Source organism: Paramisgurnus dabryanus, chromosome 12, assembly GCF_030506205.2.
Source record: "Paramisgurnus dabryanus chromosome 12, PD_genome_1.1, whole genome shotgun sequence".
Classification (NCBI taxonomy): domain Eukaryota; kingdom Metazoa; phylum Chordata; class Actinopteri; order Cypriniformes; family Cobitidae; genus Paramisgurnus; species Paramisgurnus dabryanus.
The window spans coordinates 816,603-835,344 of record NC_133348.1 but is presented as its reverse complement, the minus strand read 5'-3'; the positions used below and the strand labels follow the sequence as shown (position 1 = coordinate 835,344).

At 36.8% G+C, this 18,742-nt stretch overlaps 1 protein-coding gene across 1 annotated transcript; it reads left to right on the top strand.

Annotated features, from left to right (window-relative positions):
- The first annotated feature begins 2,726 nt into the window (after nt 1–2,726).
- LOC135749721 (adhesion G-protein coupled receptor F1-like) lies at nt 2,727–17,388 on the top strand. The gene is made up of 14 exons (XM_065268371.2): nt 2,727–2,778; nt 5,742–5,888; nt 6,057–6,203; nt 6,652–7,386; nt 7,450–7,671; nt 7,739–8,233; nt 9,317–9,417; nt 9,632–9,718; nt 9,827–9,935; nt 13,805–13,992; nt 14,120–14,290; nt 14,602–15,930; nt 16,353–16,394; nt 17,178–17,388. Exons 1-14 carry the CDS (start codon nt 2,727–2,729, stop codon nt 17,253–17,255), a joined length of 3,903 nt encoding a protein of 1,300 aa, XP_065124443.2. The 3' UTR covers nt 17,256–17,388.
- Nucleotides 17,389–18,742: the final 1,354 nt, after the last annotated feature.

Below are 18,742 nucleotides of genomic sequence, written 5' to 3'. Positions count from 1 at the left end.
AACGTGCCACAAGAAAAACGTAGATGTAGGGGGTTATTTCTAAATAACACAAGGTCCCCAGATAATACTTATCCTTTGCGAATAGTACTAGACTGAAAATAATGATACAAAAAGTTAAAACAAGTCAATTCAACCTACTTTTTTAAGTTTTTGAATAGTGATGGTTGACGTTTAAATGGCAACATGTTTTGTGTTGATATTATCTTGTTTTAGTATATGTTGCTGGAGTTGCACTATATTAGAGGCCTTTGAAAATTATTTTAAATAGCCTAGATTAGAATATTTCTACGAGCCCAGTCACACGAAATTACGTACCTATAGTCACACAAATTTTTGATTATTTTTCGTGATACTGTCACGAATTTCCACTTTTTTCTGTGGTCGTATCACGAGAATCTTTAAGATACTATAAGATCAAGATACTGTGTCAAAAACACTTTAAAATAAGGTTGTATTAGTAAACATTAGTAAATGCATTAACTAACATGAACAAACAAAGAACAATATAGTTTTTAAGCATGTATTAATTCTTGTTAATGTTAGTTAATGTCATATGATTAAGTAATGTTAACACTTACAATGTTTGATTTTATAAATGTATTAGTAAATGCCGAAATTCACATGACAAAGATTAATAAATACTGTAGAAGTATTGTGTAATGTTATAGTTCATTTTAGAGAATGCATTAACTAATTGTTAACAAGTACAACCTTATTGTAATTGTAAGTGTTACCATTTTACCTTTATTACATTAGAAAGCTTGTACTTATCCTTATTTCAGTATTTGTCTATTTGTAAATATGCGGTTAATAATAATTATGAATATTAATAATAATAAAGTCTAATTTTACAATTTTGTAGATACAAGGACAATAATAAGATACCTATCAGGATTTGTTATGGCTATTCTGCTTAAGCACACATGTGTTGCCGAAACACATAATTTCACCGAAACAAGCACGACTTTTCAGGTAGGAGAAATATAGCGTACTTTACAACAACGTCAGTGAAATACTGTTGCCAAAAAATAATTAATAAAAAACTGTAGCCATTGTCTTGTGTTTTTTATAAACATGTAAGATAATCTCCAGCAATATATGTTTAAAATCTGAAAATGTAAAACCTTTCATAATTACAATGCAAATTTCTATTATGAAACAATAGTACAGAATTTCATGTTAAACTAATGTGTTACATCTTGGCATATGAAAAGACATGAAAATGTGTTTAAAATCTAAAATACATATTTTTTTCCTCTCCAGTTGAGCTACAAGGATGAGCAACACCATCATTTGATAAAAAGAGGTCGGATTTAAGTTTAATGTCTTCTACATATAAGTAATGTCTTGATAGTTGTAGATTTTAAAATTAAGATTCCCTTTAATGCTGTTGATTGAGTTTTTATGTTTGTGTTAGTTTTTAGTAATCTTCTTTTCTAATCAACTGTAATACAGTTTTTGATCGGCTATTCAGTTCTCCCTTTAATTAACAGTTAGTTATGTTTCCCTAATCTCTAAATATTGTTATGTTAATCTCTAATGTTGGGTTGGGTTTGGCCCGTGATGAGTAAATATTGTACGTAACACACTGCTGGGTTAAAAAATTACCCAATGCTGGTTTATTAAAACTGTCCAATGTGTGTTCTGTCCAATAATTAAGTTACTGACATTAATTTTGGGGTGGCTCAGTGGGTAGCACTGTTGCCTCACAGCAAGAAGGTCCCTGGTTCAAACCATCTGGTGGCTTTTTTGTGTTGGTATGTTCTCAATGTGTCAGCGTGGTTTTACTCCGGGTACTCCAGTTTCTGATCCCAAAGGCCAAAAATGGCAAGTCGTGTTATAGTCACAAAATATTTTATTAATTTATTCGTGTTCAGGGCAGGTTTGTCAAATTTTTTTTGTCATTTTCATGTCACTCAACACAAATTTCTATAAAAAGATTTTCATGTCCGTGGCACAAATTTCTTTTCCTTGTCATTTTATGTATTGTTTTCTCCCAATTTTTTTCGCTTGGGGGTTTAACGGCTGCCCGGCCACCGAGAAATGTATACAGATGGCCAAACGTCTACAGAACACATCAGGGCCGGGTTTCCCGATAACGATTGAACTTATTTCTTTAGAGCTCTTTCTACGAGCTACTTAACGAACATTCGTTGTTCATTTACGTGCGTTTCCCAAAGATGCACGTGAAACGATCGCTCGCAGCTGGGTTTTAAGTGCTACTTATGAGTCGCTATCCCTTTGTCAAGTGCTGAAATGTCACCTATAGAATGACTCGAATTTTTAGCAGAAGCTTGTTTAGGCTAATGATCTTCAGCTGATGAACACTAATGTTTTTTTATAATAATGAACACTAATGTTTTTTTATAATAATTTCATTATTGTTTAATGACTAAATATTATAAAATTTAGTCATTAAACAATTATTTGTTTAAAATTATTTTAATGTTTTAATAACTCCCCCAGGAGTTTTGTCGAGGGGGAGTAGTGACATCGGGGTGTATTCCCCATCAGCCCCGATGTCTCTTGGGGACCACGTGAGCGATCGCTCGCTCCCGCGAGCATGCGGGAAGAAGGATCGGCCCAGGCGGTCCCCCAACGGTTGAGTCGTCGACGACGGTCCCTCGGAGGACCACCATCCTGCTCGCAGGGGGATCCGGAACGGACCACGCCCGATCATTTCCCCGGGGTGGCTACCGAGAGAGGGTCTCCGTTTCCGCGAGGGGATGGGAGATGACTTCCGGGGGCAGCTGATCGTCGACGATTCCCAGGAGGGGGGTAATTCGTCTGCTTCGGTTCTCGGAGCGATCGCTCCGGTTCTCCTGGCGCAGTCCGGCCAACCGTTCCTGTTGGTCTCGTCCCGGCGGCTGCCGGCTTCGCCAGGGTCCCCAAGCCCTCCACCCCTCCCTTGGACTCTCGCTACCAGACTTTTGTGTTTGTTTTGTTTAGGTGAGTGTCTGGTAGCCACTCTTAGAGGGAGGGGTCATGTCACGGTGATCCGTGTCATGTTTTGTTTGTCTCTCCGATTACGTCACCTGGACATTCATTGACTCATTAAGCCAATACACCACACCTGTCTTATGTTTAATTGTCTTTGTATTTATATGCCTTGTTTCTGTCACACCGGTTGCCGGTAGATTGTCATTGTCATTACTACCCTGTCTGTTCCCCGTTTCACATTTTGGATGTTCCTGTGTTTGCTACCTGTTCGTCATTTTACTCCTCATGTTCCTGATTCCTGTTTCCCAGTCGTGACAGAATGATCCAGCCAAACTGGACGCAGCAGGTTCACGGAGGGCGGCTCCCCCAGGAGTTTCGTCGAGGGGGAGTAGTGACATCGGGGTTCATTCCCCATCAGCCCCGATGTCTCTTGGGGACCACCGTGAGCGATCGCTCGCTCCTGCGGGCCTGCGGGAGGAGGATCGGCCCAGGCGGTCCCCCAACGGTTGAGTCGTCGTCGACGGTCCCTCGGAGGACCACCATCCTGCTCGCAGGGGGATCCGGAACGGACCACGCCCGATCATTTCCCCGGGGTGGCTACCGAGGGTCTCCGTTTCCGCGAGGGGATGGGAGATGATTTCCGGGGGCATCTGATCGTCGACGATTCCCAGGAGGGGGGTAATTCGTCTGCCTCGGTTCTCGGAGCGATCGCTCCGGTTCTCCTGGCGCAGTCCGGCCAACCGTCCTGTTGGTCTCATCCCGGCGGCTGCCGGCTTCGCCAGGGTCCCCAAGCCCTCCACCCCTCCCTTGGACTCTCGCTACCAGACTTTTGTGTTTGTTTTGTTTAGGTGAGTGTCTGGTAGCCACTCTTAGAGGGAGGGGTCATGTCACGGTGATCCGTGTCATGTTTTGTTTGTCTCTCCGATTACGTCACCTGGACATTCACGGACTGATTCATCACACCTGTTCCCTGTTAGTGTTGTGTATTTATACTGCTGTCTGTTTCTCACCTGTCGCCGGATCATTGTCATTGTCGCTGTTCCACGTCTGTTCCTGTTGTTCTCTGTTTGAGTGTTCCTGTGTTACTTACCTGCCCGTTGTTTAACTCCTCGTGTTTTGTTTCTGTTGGTTAATAAATGTTATTTATTCATCTGAACTTTGCACATGCGTCCTAACTTCCTCACTCCTGCATCCCAGTCGTGACAATTTCACTTCAAAACAATTATTTTTTTTTACTGTAGATTAATTATAGAAGCAATTGGTAGGAACCATTTATCAATTTAATAGTACCAACTATTACCAAAATTATAATTTAATTGTAATTTAATTTTGATTTCTCATATTAATTTTAAATATTTTATATTAAAGTAATTTAAACAAATAAACAAAGAAGAACCCAATAAATAAATATACATTACATTTAAAACATTACATTATCGTCATTGCAGGAGTGCAATTTGCTGGTTGTCCTGCAGGTGACCTTGTTTGTCTTACGATGCACTTATGTATGAACGATTACTCCAGAGCACTCGTAGATCTACGATGATTTTCAAGTGCTACTTAAGTTACGAAGCTTTTGGGAAACGGCTCGTAATTTTAAGATGATTCGTAGGATCGTTTTTACGATCAACTTAGCCTTACGATGCTTTTGGGAAACCCGGCCCAGGCCATTTAGTATGTTTACTAAGTGATTGCATTGTATAGAACCACTTTTACAAGTATTTTATCTTGTTAATTCAACCCCATTTTCTTTCATCTTTCTTTCATCTTCTTTGCACCAGACTGGTTTCATTTTCATTTTGCACAGTTTACGTTAATGCACATGATTGACAGGCACATCAAGCAACTACATTTTCATGCACGATAGGGGGGCCCCCTAGTGGCCACAGAGAGCCCATGCAACTGTTTATATGGCTTATTATGTACTGTAGGACCGGCACTGGTGGCAGGGACGACATTACTGGGGGTGTAGAGGATTTCAGGCATATAGGCCCATTAGAACGCTAAGGGGCCCAACCATCATCACTTTTCCAGTTTTGTTCTTTTATTTTTATTATTGTACATATTTCAATTTTCAATGCTGTAGTAAAATAAAGTTAAATTAAAATGTAATTATTGTAAATTACTTATTAAACACTTAGGGGTGGTTTCCCTCTACAGCCCCTCAAATAGGGCTTAAGCCTATGCTTTTAAAAATGACTTAAATATCCTAATTAAACTAAGGCCTAGTCCTGGCTTAAGCTAATCCTTGTACGGTAAACGCCCCATATAAAAATAAGACTGGTTTGGGGTTAGTTTGGCGAGGTATTTTTTAAGAAATCTTGCTTCACTTCTGTTCTGTAAATTACCAAGATTGTTTATTGTATGGCTGACAGTTGAGGTTTTGAACTTTTGGTTATATGGGGCGGTTTCCCAGACAGGGATTAGACTAGTCCTAGACTAAAATAAATGTAAGAGCTGTCCAAACTGAAAACGACTTGCACTGACATATCTTAAAATACATCAATGCCCTTTGGTTTGCCTCAAAATGCACACATGTTTTTAGTAAGGTATGTTTGGTAAAACTAGTTATATTTCATAATTAAACGAAGGCCTTGTCCTGGTTTAAACTAATCCCAGTCCGGGAAACCACCCCTATGTGTTCTTCCTAATTCAGTGTTGGTATTGTTGATGCTAAGGTCGATATTCTGTACTATTGTTTTTATAAAAAATACATTATAATCAAATCATAATGTTAAAATAGTTTTATTAATTAGGAAAGTTTTAAAGTAAAATTTTCTATTGTGCTGTTCTTTTTCCAGATGTGGATGAATGCCAGGTAAATTCATCTGTATGTGGTCCAAATTCCAACTGCACAAATGTAAATGGAGGTTACAGTTGCTCATGTTTAGATGGATTTACAGCAACATTCCCAAATATCACCATCAGCATCAATAACACATGCACAGGTGAGATCTCACATCAGACCCGGGTTCTCAGCTTGTCATTAATAATAATATATGAAAAGCCACGGCATGTTTATGTTCATCAAATATTTCATCAAATACAGTCTACAAGTGTGACTGTGAGCATGACCTACAAGTTTTTTTTAACCTCTAAATGTGTTGTTTTTCCAGATGTGGATGAATGTCAGGTAAACTCATCTGTATGTGGACCAAATTCAAACTGCACAAATGTAAATGGAGGTTATAATTGCTCATGTTTGGATGGATTTACAGCAACATTCCCAAATCTCACCATCAGCATCAATAACACATGCACAGGTGAGATCTCACATCAGATCTGGGTTCTCTAACTCTCAGTAATAATAATATATGCACCAATAAGAGTTTAAATAATTTATTAGAAATCATCTCTTTTTATTAAATCTTTTTTATTGGCTACCCAATACAACACTAGCATAAGTACACTCTTAAAAAAAATGTGTATTACCTTCGTAAATTACCTATCATATCTAGTGTGAATCAAATATAACACTGAGCTACATTGCTGTCTATAAAAAGTCATGAAAGAAATGGTTTGTCTAAGAACCATTGACGTTTTTTTTTTTTTTTTTGAGGACCAAAAATAGTTATTCTATGACATCACTGTTAAGAAACTTTTAAGAACATTTATTCATAAGAGTATATATGTGTTTTATTTTTTAGTGAAAATATCGAGTTTTATTTTGTTGTATGTGCAATACTCTTTCCAGATGTGAATGAATGTCAGGTGAATTCATCTGTATGTGGACCAAATTCCAACTGCACAATAACTACACCACAACCAACAACTACAGAACAACCAACAACAACAACTACAACTACTACTACAGCACAGCCAACAACAATACCTACAGCACAACCAACAACAACAACTACAGCACAACCAACAACAACTACTACAGCACAAACAACTACAACTACTACAGCACAAACAACTACAACTATTGCACAACCAACAACAACAACACAAGCAACAACAACTGTAGGAAAACCAACAACAAATACAGCACAACCAACAACTACAGCAACTACAGAACAACCAACAACAACAACAACTACTACTACAACAACTACTGCTACAGCACAGCCAACGACAACAACTACAGCACAACCAACAACAACAACAACAACTACTACTACTACAGCACAGCCAACGACAACAACTACAGCACTACCAACAACTACAGCAACTATAGTACAACCAACAAAAACAACTACTACTACAGCACAGCCAACGACAACAACTACAGCACAACCAACAACAACTACAGCACCACCAACAACAACTACTACAGCACAAACAACTACAAGAATTGCACAACCAACAACAACAACACAAGCAACAACAACTGTAGGAAAACCAACAACAACTACAGCACAACCAACAACTACAGCAACTACAGTACAATCAACAACAACAACTACAACTACTACTACAGCACAGCCAACGACAACATCTACAGCACAACCAACAACAACAACTACAGCACAACCAACAACAACAACTACTACTACTACAGCACAGCCAACGACAACAACTACAGCACAACCAACAACTACAGCAACTACAGTAAAACCAAAAACAACAACAACAACTACTACTACTACTACAGCACAGCCAACGACAACAACTACAGCACAACCAACAACTACAGCAACTACAGTACAACCAAAAACAACAACTACTACTACTACAGCACAGCCAACGACAACAACTACAGCACAACAAACAACTACAGCAACTACAGTACAACCAACAACAACAACTACTACTACTACTACTACTACTACTACTACTACTATTACTACTACAGCACAGCCAACGACAACAACTACAGCACAACCAACAACTACAGTACAACCAACAACAACAACTACTACTACAGCACAGCCAACAACAACAACTACAGCACAACCAACAACTACAACAACTACAGCACAACCAACAACTACAGTACAACCAACAACAACAGCTACTACTACAGCACAGCCAACAACAACAACAACAACAACTACAGCACAACCAACAACTACAACAACTAAAGCACAACCAACAACAACATCAGCAGCAGCAACAACAACAACTACAACACAAACAACGACGGCAACAAATACAGCAACACCAACAACAACAACTACTACAGTACAACCAACAAGAACAACAACTGGAGCAAAACCAGCAACAACATCATTAGCAACAACAACTACAACAAATTCTACAGTAAAACCAACAACAACAACTACAGCAAAACCAGCACCAACAAATATAGCAACAGAAGCATCAACTACAATGAAACCAACACAAACAGGTATGGTTAAAATAATGAGGTACACCACAAATTAATATTTAATGATAACTATTAATATTATCCAGCAAACTGTCCATGTTTTAATTAAATCAATTAAGTTGATGAAATTATGCAATACATTTTTTTTATGAATTTATTTAGTTCAGAAAAATAATTTGACTAACACTGTAAACTTCGCTCTTTGGCTGTTTACACCTGGTATTAGGATGCATTTTGGTCATTCGGGTCACATTTAGAGTTAGTCGCATGTAACTAAATTGCTTTTGTGCTGTAGAGGCTCACATGGTTGTATGTGTTCGAACAGCCACAAAAGACCGCTTACTATTCACCTACTGAACTAATGTGTAAATGTACTGACAACATTTTTTTTTTTAAATCAGCCCTTACTTCTTGCGTGAACCCACAGGGTTCAGCGAGGTCTTAGGCTAGAATTATTAAAACTAAAAGTGGATGCTCTTTGCCTCTTTCATTTATTTATTTTGTGAGCGGGTAAAAGCAGCAGTACTCTGACATAATATTAGTATGCATCAAAGTAAACCTGTCATTCCTCCCGCTCATGTTTTAATGAAAGTAGAGGGACTCGCCCATAGACCGTCCCCTTGAAATAATCAGGACAGAAGCGGACAAAAGTAGACAAAAGAAGTGGATTAAAACACCGGGTGTGAACGGGCATGTTTCTCTTTTGTCCGCTTGTGATTCAATTGACCAAAACGCATCTTAATACCAGTTGTAAACAGGGAGTTTGGCTCTGTTAACAAATATGCATTAAAAATTACATTTTACAGAATAAAAAAAATTAGAAAATAGAGTTTTTAAACTTCATTTTGATTTTGTTTTTGTTGATTATGTTTTCTAAAATAGGGTTATTTAAATGTTTTACAAAGTACAGTATCATAAGGTTTAGTGTTAGTATTGAGCATTGTTGTGTAAATCCGTTGATACTACAGTTTAATATCCACATCATTATTTAAAAATGGAGATAGTATTAAAAGGTTTAAACAACTATCCTCAGTACTAACACTGATTATGCTGTACTTTAGGTTACATTTTAAAATGTAAATTTTGTATTCATTTTTTTTCCAGTTATTAAAATGTCGATGAGAATAGATCACACATTTGACTCCAGTCTCACCAGCAAAACTGAAGCGAAGTACAATTTTTATGTAGATCGCATTAAGTCAGCAGTGAGTATTTCATATATTAAACACACTGATTTTGTTTTGGTACTGTACCTTTTGGGGGAAAATAAACAAGGAATTTAACATTTTGTTTAATTGCACTAAAGGAGCCAATCAATTAATTTTGTTAAATCTTAAATGTATTTTATGTCTATATGTCAGTGTAACTGTAAGTATTACACACTCTTCAGTGTACATTGGGTGCTTTTGTTTTTTACAGATTGAAGAAAGCTACAGAAATCTGCCTAACTACATTCAACGTTCAGTTCAAGTCACTGGCTTTAGGTTTGAAAGTTTAGAATCTACTGTATACTTCACAGGTGTTGTTGTCTTTAACCCTTTTGTTAATCAAATATCTTCTTATTTTGTGCATGTTTTGCTTCATAGGTCTGGTAGCATTATTGCAGATTACAAGATTACTGTGACCAACAATAACCTGGACTTAACATTAGCAAATGCAAATGTTTCTAACATACTAGCAAAAAAAGGGATCCCTTTAGCTCAGGATGCTTTTGCTGAAAGTGGTATAAAATCTTAAAACATTCGTATTTCTGAATTCTCCTTTTATATGGATCTCTTATTTTCTGGTGTTTATTGGTCAACGTTCATTCTGCTGCCTCACATAATATTCATACATTTGATGATATGAGCATGAGTATTGCTTGTAAAATTAAGAAAGCTGAAATGTACTGTATTGCTTTTACTTTCAGAGGAAAAAATCCTGACAACCAAAGATACATTTTATCCTCACCAAAGTGTAGAGCTGAGGTGTATGCGTCCAAATAATGTTAAGGGAATAATGAAATGGAGAGTGAATGACAAAGATCCTGCAGAAAACAGTGCAAAATACACCATTACAAATGACAATAGCACTCTAATTGTGAAAGATGCAAGTGAAAGTGACACTGGTAAGTTATGTGATTTATGCCGATTCTACTGAAAGTGTTACTAATGTGAAAGTGCAACAGTGCTATTACTATAGTATGACTTCCAAGGTATGCATTTATTTTTATGCATTTATTTTTACAGAATTTGTAAGTACAAAGTAATACATTGACTGGTTTTGCTGTATAAAATAATATGTAGGTCTTTGTTTACTTGCAGGTAGATACTTGTGTATAATAGAAAGGTCCACAATGCCGTACATTCAGTGGCAAAAAATTGTTTGTGTACGTCCCAAAATCATAGTGGATAAAACTGAAATTAAGATTAAGTGTAAAGACCAGGTTGTGCCATTGACATGCTGTGCAGATGGTTACCCAATTGAGTGGGATGGAATTCCTCCTGGTGATAACGTGACAAATTCAGGTACATGTTATATTTTTTATAAAAGCTACTGTGCAGTTTCAGTGCATTTATTTTATTTATTTTGGCAGTACAGACATAAAAACTGCACAGCAAAAGAAAAGATAAATAAATGATATAAAACATGAACTAATAAAAAACACATGGTAATATTATTATTATATTATTAACTTGCATTTTATAAAAACTTGACATCAAACCAGCACAACTGACACTGTGTGCATGGATGCAAAGCGAGGGTTTTCATATTTTCTGAATTGCCGACCATGGTTTTACCACTCATTTGAACTCAAGCATCAATTTTTTTCGACACCATGCACATAACCTTCCGTGGTCCATGAATAACACAACGTAAGAACATCCTTGAGAATGCGTAATGTCATTAGACATTGCAAGAGAGAGAGAGAGAGAGAGAGAGAGAGAGAATAAAGGTGTTATAGACATCAGGTGCCCAAGTCAGGAACTACATAAACGTGTTATGACAAAAGTATAAACAATATAAAACAATATATTGATTTAGAATTTTTATGCGAGGAGGCGTGAAAGTTCCTGAATGATCTGTAATTGACACCTGAGGAAACAAAGACAGTAATGTGAGAGGAAACATGAAAGCTGTAGCTACGTTGTAGGTTATCCATAGCCTGTGTGTAGCTCTGGGTAGCCTCATGTGCACCTCGCCAAAATTTTTACAGCATGTCAGTTCTTCATGGATCACAAGCACTGTGATTGGTCCACCAGAACCCCTCCCCTCAGATAAAAAAACTGTGTCATAGGTTTTTTCGTTTGCGACAGTGAGAACAAAGATGGGCCAAGTTGAGGAGTGATTTAACTCAAACTGCAACAAAAGTCGCTGGCTATTTCCTTCCATCACTGCTGGTCTTTTCAAAACTGCTGCTTTTCTTCTTCTTTTTTGGCGATTGAGCTAATATTGTGGTTACATCCATAGATACTGCCTACGAGCAGTCTGCATAAGTGTTTGCATGTCAACGTGGACGATAATGCAGAAGTATATATTAAAACTGATGCAGAGCCTACGCCATTGTGGATATGCAGTAAGACATACACACAACTATAATGAGCCCTTAATTCCTGCGAGTCTGCTAGAATGAGCCAGTCATCTAGGTAGTTTAGTACGTGAATGCCCTGTTCCCTGGGGGAGCTAGAGTACTCTTGGAATAAATCTCTTGATAATCTTGGTAAAAAAAAGTGGGGGGCCGTGGACAGACCGAAAGGGAGGACCCTGTACTTGTACTCTCTCCCTTCGAAGGTTCTGTGAGGAGTCAACACATGAAAAAATACTTATCCTTTAGGTTGATGTCTGCAAACCATCTTGAACGGTAAGCTGTGAACATATTTGTTCATCACTCAAAGGTCCAATATGAGGCATAGTACCCCTCCCTTCTTTGGCCCAATGAAATACGGGCTGTAAAAGCCTGAAGACATCTCAGCTAAATGGATGTGTTCGATCACCTGTTTGGCCAGAAACAACCTCTTTCCAAAGTACAGTGGCGTTCTTGCCCCTGACAGATGCAAACAGAACGCAGTGAAACTTGGAACGGCGTCTGGCAAACTGAATCGCGTAGCCAAGACAGATTGTCCATTGTAACCCAATGCTTTTAGCTACCCGAGATAGCATGGCTGTCATCTCAGTGTCGGCTTCATCCTGGCCTCGACCGCCCGATTGCGGGAGCTTCATGGTCTTTTCCTCAGCTTTCGACAACAGAAAGTCCCTCACCAGTCTTGTGACAGATAGCTCATCTTCCTCTTTATTTAAAACGTAACAGTAGACTGCCCGAGGGTGGAAACATGATCGCTTCTTCATTATTTACTGGAGAAGGCCAGCGAGCTCTAAAGAACAAAGCTACTTAAAGGGATAGTTCGGCCAAAAAATGATATTAAACCCATGATTTACTCACCCCCAAGCTGTCCGAGTTGCATATGTCCATCGTTTTTCAAACAAACACATTTTCGGATATTTTAGAAAATGTTTAAGATCTTTCAGTTGATTAAATGTAATGTTATGGGGTCCACAACCTTCAAGTCCAAAAAAAGTGCGTCCATTCTTTACAAAATAAATCCAAACGGCTCCAGGATGATAAACAAAGGTCTTCTGAGGGTAATCCGCGTGGTGTTGTTGTAGAAATATCCATATTTAAAACTTTATTAACAAAAATAACTACCTTCCGGTAGCGCCGCCATCTTAGTCGCGTCCGCATTCAGGATGAGAGCTTACGCAGCCTACGGAGGCTACTCTGCTGCTGCTCTGTGCCCCCGCCCTCCGAATTTGTCATACGTCACTAAGAAAAGTGCGTACACTACGCTAATACTCTCTCCTGAATACAGAGGAGTCTAAGATGGTGGAGCTACCGGAAGGTATTTATTTTCGTTAATAAAGTTTTAAACATGGATATTTCTACAACAACACCGTGCTGATTACCCTCAGAAGACCTTTGTTTATCATCCTGGAGCCGTTTGGATTTAATTTGTGAAGGATGGACGCACTTTTTTTGGACTTGAAGGTCGTGGACCCCGTAACATGACATTTAATCAACTGAAAGATCTAAAACATTTTCTAAAATATCCGAAAATGTGTTTGTCTGAAAAATTATGGACATATGCAACTCGGACAGCTTGGGGGTGAGTAAATCATGGGTTTAATATCATTTTTGGCCGAACTATCCCTTTAATGGCGCACTGATTATTGATTACTTATCCTCAGTGTTGAGCGAGAGATGTATAGAAGATCATTTTCAGTAGTGAAATCCTTGATTGTTATTTAATTCCATTTGCTTGTTTTATGCAATCAGGATCTGGCTGCATCACATTATATCATAAAATCTTGGACACAAAATGTGAGGGAAATAGAATATTCACATGCCAACTAAAGAACATGAAAGAACATGAAGAAACACTTCATTATAGTTGGAGCAGAATTCAAATTCAGACAGTCAGAGGTGAGCATAAAATCTCTCTTTCTCTACATTATTTAGTAGAAAGTTTTTAATTCTGTTTCTGCTAGTTGAAATAAATGACTAAACAATATTGTTGTTGTTTTTTAAACATTATATTATTTTCTGTCAAATTCCAGAGTATGACTGTATAAATGAATCACTTGGAGTTGGAAAAATAGGTGACAATGTAACAGGATTGTGTGAAAATGGCCTGAAGGGCCTCATATCTTATGAATGTAAACAGATAGATCTTAAAAATTATTGGATGCCTATAAAAAAAGATTGTGTTGTTGAAGCTATCAAAGACCTTGAGAGAAAAGCTGAGGTAATCTATTAATTGTATTCAGTCATAGTATAGAAAATAGAAAATTTAACATTATTTTTATTTTATTTTAATTAAATTAATATTAATAAAATATATACATTTCTTATTGTTTTGTAATGTACTTTAGGTCTTATTTGTGGAGGAAATTCCAGAGTTTATGTCAAACCTCAGTAACACTGCAAAGCAGAATAATATTGAGATATCACAATCTGCTTTGACTGTCAAAACAATTGTTGAGATACTCTACAGAATTGCTAGTATGTCACAAACTATTACAATCAGTCAACATGTGATGGAGGTATGCTAAGGTTTTCAAGCAAATGTACCGTATTATATTACATTTATACTTTCTCACATGACATAACATCTCTTGATTACCTTAAAAAAAATACTGATATTAAAACATTTTGTTATATTTTCTATTAAATTGTGGCTAACTACAATTAAGATGTAATAAAAGACCCCCACTGTAAAGAATCAGGAACCAATCACAGCTGATAACAAAGAAATTTTAAAGACTGACAACTGTGACAGTCAATTCGATTATGATTATTTGTTTGCATTTTTTTTTTATTTGATCACTAATCATGATTTTCATTTAATTTCCAGGACTTTCTTAAAACAGTGGACATTATTGTATCAGATGAATCTAAAAACACATGGGAAGAATTGAACAATGATGATACAATAGCAAACAAAAGCACTGAACTTCTGCAAGCTATTGAGACTATAAGTGATTGTCTTTCAGATGACAGTTTTGTTATTAGTCAATCCTCCATTCAGTTAACTAGAACAACAATTGAAAACTCATTTACTGGAACATCTTTACTACCAGACTCAACTACTCAGATTATGATACCAAATGTTGAACCGACCCTCATAACCATTATTATCTTCACAAACCTTGACAATGTTTTACCAACGCGAAATACTTCTAATAATGACAACAAGACATCAGAAAACCACATCAATGGAGACGTGGTTGTAATAAAGGTTCACGAAAATATTAACAATATTTCATTTACTTTTGACATTACAAATACATCATTAAAAAATCCTCAGTGTGTCTTTTGGAACTTTGATCTCGATCACTGGGATTCCACTGGATGTAAAGTCAAGGGTTCAGGGAAGGAAACAGTTACATGTGAATGCAACCACACAACCTCTTTTTCAATCCTGATGTCTGCAATTGATAACCCTGCGTTAGATTATATAACATATATTGGTGTAGCTATTTCAATGGCCAGCTTGATTCTGTCCCTCATCATTGAGATGATCGTATGGAAGTCAGTGACAGGAAATGATACGTCATACATGCGCCACGTTTCAATAGTCAACATCGCTGTGTCACTGCTGATTGCAGACATCTGGTTTATCATTGGAGCTGCAACTGCAAATCCAGGACAACCTACACCGGTGAATCCCTGCAGTGCAGCAGTTTTCTTAATTCACTTTTTGTATCTTTCTCTCTTTTTCTGGATGTTCATTTCAGCACTTTTGCTATTAAACCGCAATGCCATGGCTTCATCTCAAATATCCAGGGCTAAAATGATGGTCATCGCATTCACAGTTGGTTATTGTGCACCTTTGCTCATAGCGGTTATTACCGTGGCATCCACAGCTGGAGCTGGTAGATATATTTGGACGAGAGATGCATGTTGGCTAAACTGGTTTGAATCTAAGTCTCTGCTGGCATTTGTGATTCCAGCCCTGACCATTGTTGCCTTTAACCTCCTGGTTTATATTGTGGTTGTGTGTAAGATATTACCGAGAGAAGTTGGTGCTCAATCAGATGAGAGACACACTCTTGTGATCATTGCACGATGTCTGGTCATTCTGACTCCTATCTTTGGTCTAACATGGGGATTTGGCATTGGAAGCATGGTGTCATCTAACTTTGGCATTCATGTGGTGTTTGCAATCCTCAATTCACTGCAGGTATGTGTTTATTCATGCTTTCCTTTTAATGCTATATATATTTTTATTCATTTATTATGTATTATTATTTAGTATTAACATACTTATTACACTGCTTTTGGACTGCTAATATATAGGACCTTTTACTGCTGTTCCTTAATAAGTAATACAACATTTCATCTCAAATCAGTGCTTTATGTCTGTTTAGTTATTCATATCACTGTGTAATAAGTAGTAATGTCATTAAAACTGATACAAGATCTATCTATTTAACAGATGCCAAGGTTTATTTAACAGTACAGTACATTATACCTTACATAGCATGTTCACCATGGAATCTAATAAAAACACTAATAAACAACGTTTGACTGAAGAATATCACAGCTAGCAATACAAGTGTAATGTTGTTTCATCTTAATTTATGTGTAAAGTTTCTTTTAAAGGGTTTCTTTGTTTTGGTGTTTGGGACGCTTTTAGACAGAGAGGTGAGTTTATTCTGTTACTTCTTTATCTGTAGTAAAACCAATACAAAAAGAAACTATAAAGCCAATTTTCTGTCAACGAACACCACGAACCACTCGGTGAGTAGAACCGTTTTGAAAATGAACGTTAAGTGTTGTTTTAATGACATGTTTGTGCATGGTCATTGACTTCCATTCTGAAGCAGTCAAGAGACGCTTCTAAACGAGTCAAAAAGTCAAGACACGACCCATTGTCAATATTTCAATGTCCATCACTGTAGTTCATCCAAAACAAACCAGAAATGAGACTCAAAGTGTTAAATACCGGAATAATCTTTTAACATTTCAAATAACAGTATGGTCTATTATTTAAAAATGAGTTTTGACCATTAGTTCAAAACAAGCAACATGAATTTAATTTACTTATCTGTATACCGCTGTTTTCACGGATGTCTTCCTTGTTCTATGAGGTCCCAGAACAAGTTAATGTGTTGTGATTTGAAAGCATCCTAGAGGAGCTGTTTGAGCCAAAGCTGGCTACTGACGTATTCCTGTGGGCGGCGTTTAGTCAAAAACTCTTTTATTCAACTGAGAAGTAGAGGGCTGTAGTACAAACCGGCCATTCGCTGTATGCGAAGGATGTATGTAAGGGAATTCTGTTAATAAAATTCTGTGAACTTTGAGCAGGTATTATTTATGTTATTATAGTGACATTACACACTAACTAAAGTTTGAAAAATGGAATCAGGAAGAACGTGACCTTTAAAGCATACAAGTCTTAAGTCTTGGTGTCATTTTTGGTTGCAGGTTCAAGAGTCACTGCCAGGAAAGCTGTTATTACAGAACCTCCATTCCAGAAATACTTGGGAAAATAACATTATATAAAGCAAACATCTCTATGTAAATTATGTGTGAATAATCTGATTCTTAATCTATGCTACATTAGTCATTTTGAGAAGACTTTAACTTGACTCTGATATATTTAAATTACAGGGTTCATTTGAGAGAAGGATGCAAAGGAGAAGTAAGTATATACAGTGTATACTATTTAAAAAATAGATTTTCACAAACAGACCACAAGACACAATAATTAATAATTAATCCAATTCAAATGGTTACATACACTGTAAAAAATAAATTGTTGGCTCAATGAATTATTTTTTAGTAACTAGTTCCACAGAAATTTTACGTTCACTCAATTTCTGTCTGCAAAGTGTTACCTGGATTGTTGTTTTTTAGTTGGCCCAAATTTGACTAAAATATAAAAAAGTATGTTAGCTCAACTAGCTTTATAGTTCATTCAACTAAAATGTTTTAATCAGTTGAATCTTTAAAAACTTACAGCAAAGACTCAAAATTTAAAATTTAAGTATTTACTCAATGTTTTATGTGTTACTTCAATTAATATTTATTATTTGGGAATTTTTAATAAACTTTTTTAAATTATTTATCAAATAATTTATGCTGGTGTTGTTAACAAAATGATTAACTTCAGTCACATTAAAACAAAAGCTTTATTCACTTATCATACAGACTGAACACAGAATAAAGTCTTCTCTAAATAGAGGCCATAAAACAGTCCAAAAAGCACTCCAAAGTCAGTCAAAACATCTCCAGGGCCATTTAGGAGAACTTCTTCTCGCCATGTCTCCCTCTGGTCTGCCTCTCCACATCATCTCCGCTCTGGTTTGATAAACAGAGAAATATAAATACATACATGAATACATGTTTAATATAGTAAAGCTTGACGGTGAAAGACTTTATTCCCTAAATAACGTCAACGTTAGGCCAAATTTCCCTCAGACATCACACGTAACTTAATTAAACACTATTGGGCGGTTTTCTCGGACAGGACTGACTAAAATACTGACATCTCTTAACATATGAGTGCTACTGTTTTGTCTCAAAATGCACGCCAGTATTGTATTTTATAAGGTTTGTTTGGGCGGGGTGTGAGCGCTTAAGTGCCGGTGAATTTCTGGAGCTCTTCTGGAGCTCATCTCCGTCCGAAAGTGTCCGAGCACATTTTTTAAATATCTTTATTAACCGACCGCATATTTAAACTGTAAGCACATAAATTCACGCCTGAACAACTCTTACAATTACATTTTGTGACCAAATAACAGTAATATTTTGAGCATTTTGTTGTCAGGAAACATAGCTGTCATAAGTCCACATATTTACCAGATTTGTTTTAATTAGTTCAGTCAACACTAGCCATTCTGAATGTTGACTGGATTTGAAAATAACCATTAATTTAATGTTTTAAACAAATATTTATATAGACTTAAAATAATATGTCTTCTCAACTAAGCCCAAACAAGAAAATTGGTTTAACTTATATATTTTTGCCCATCCAACATTTCATTGAT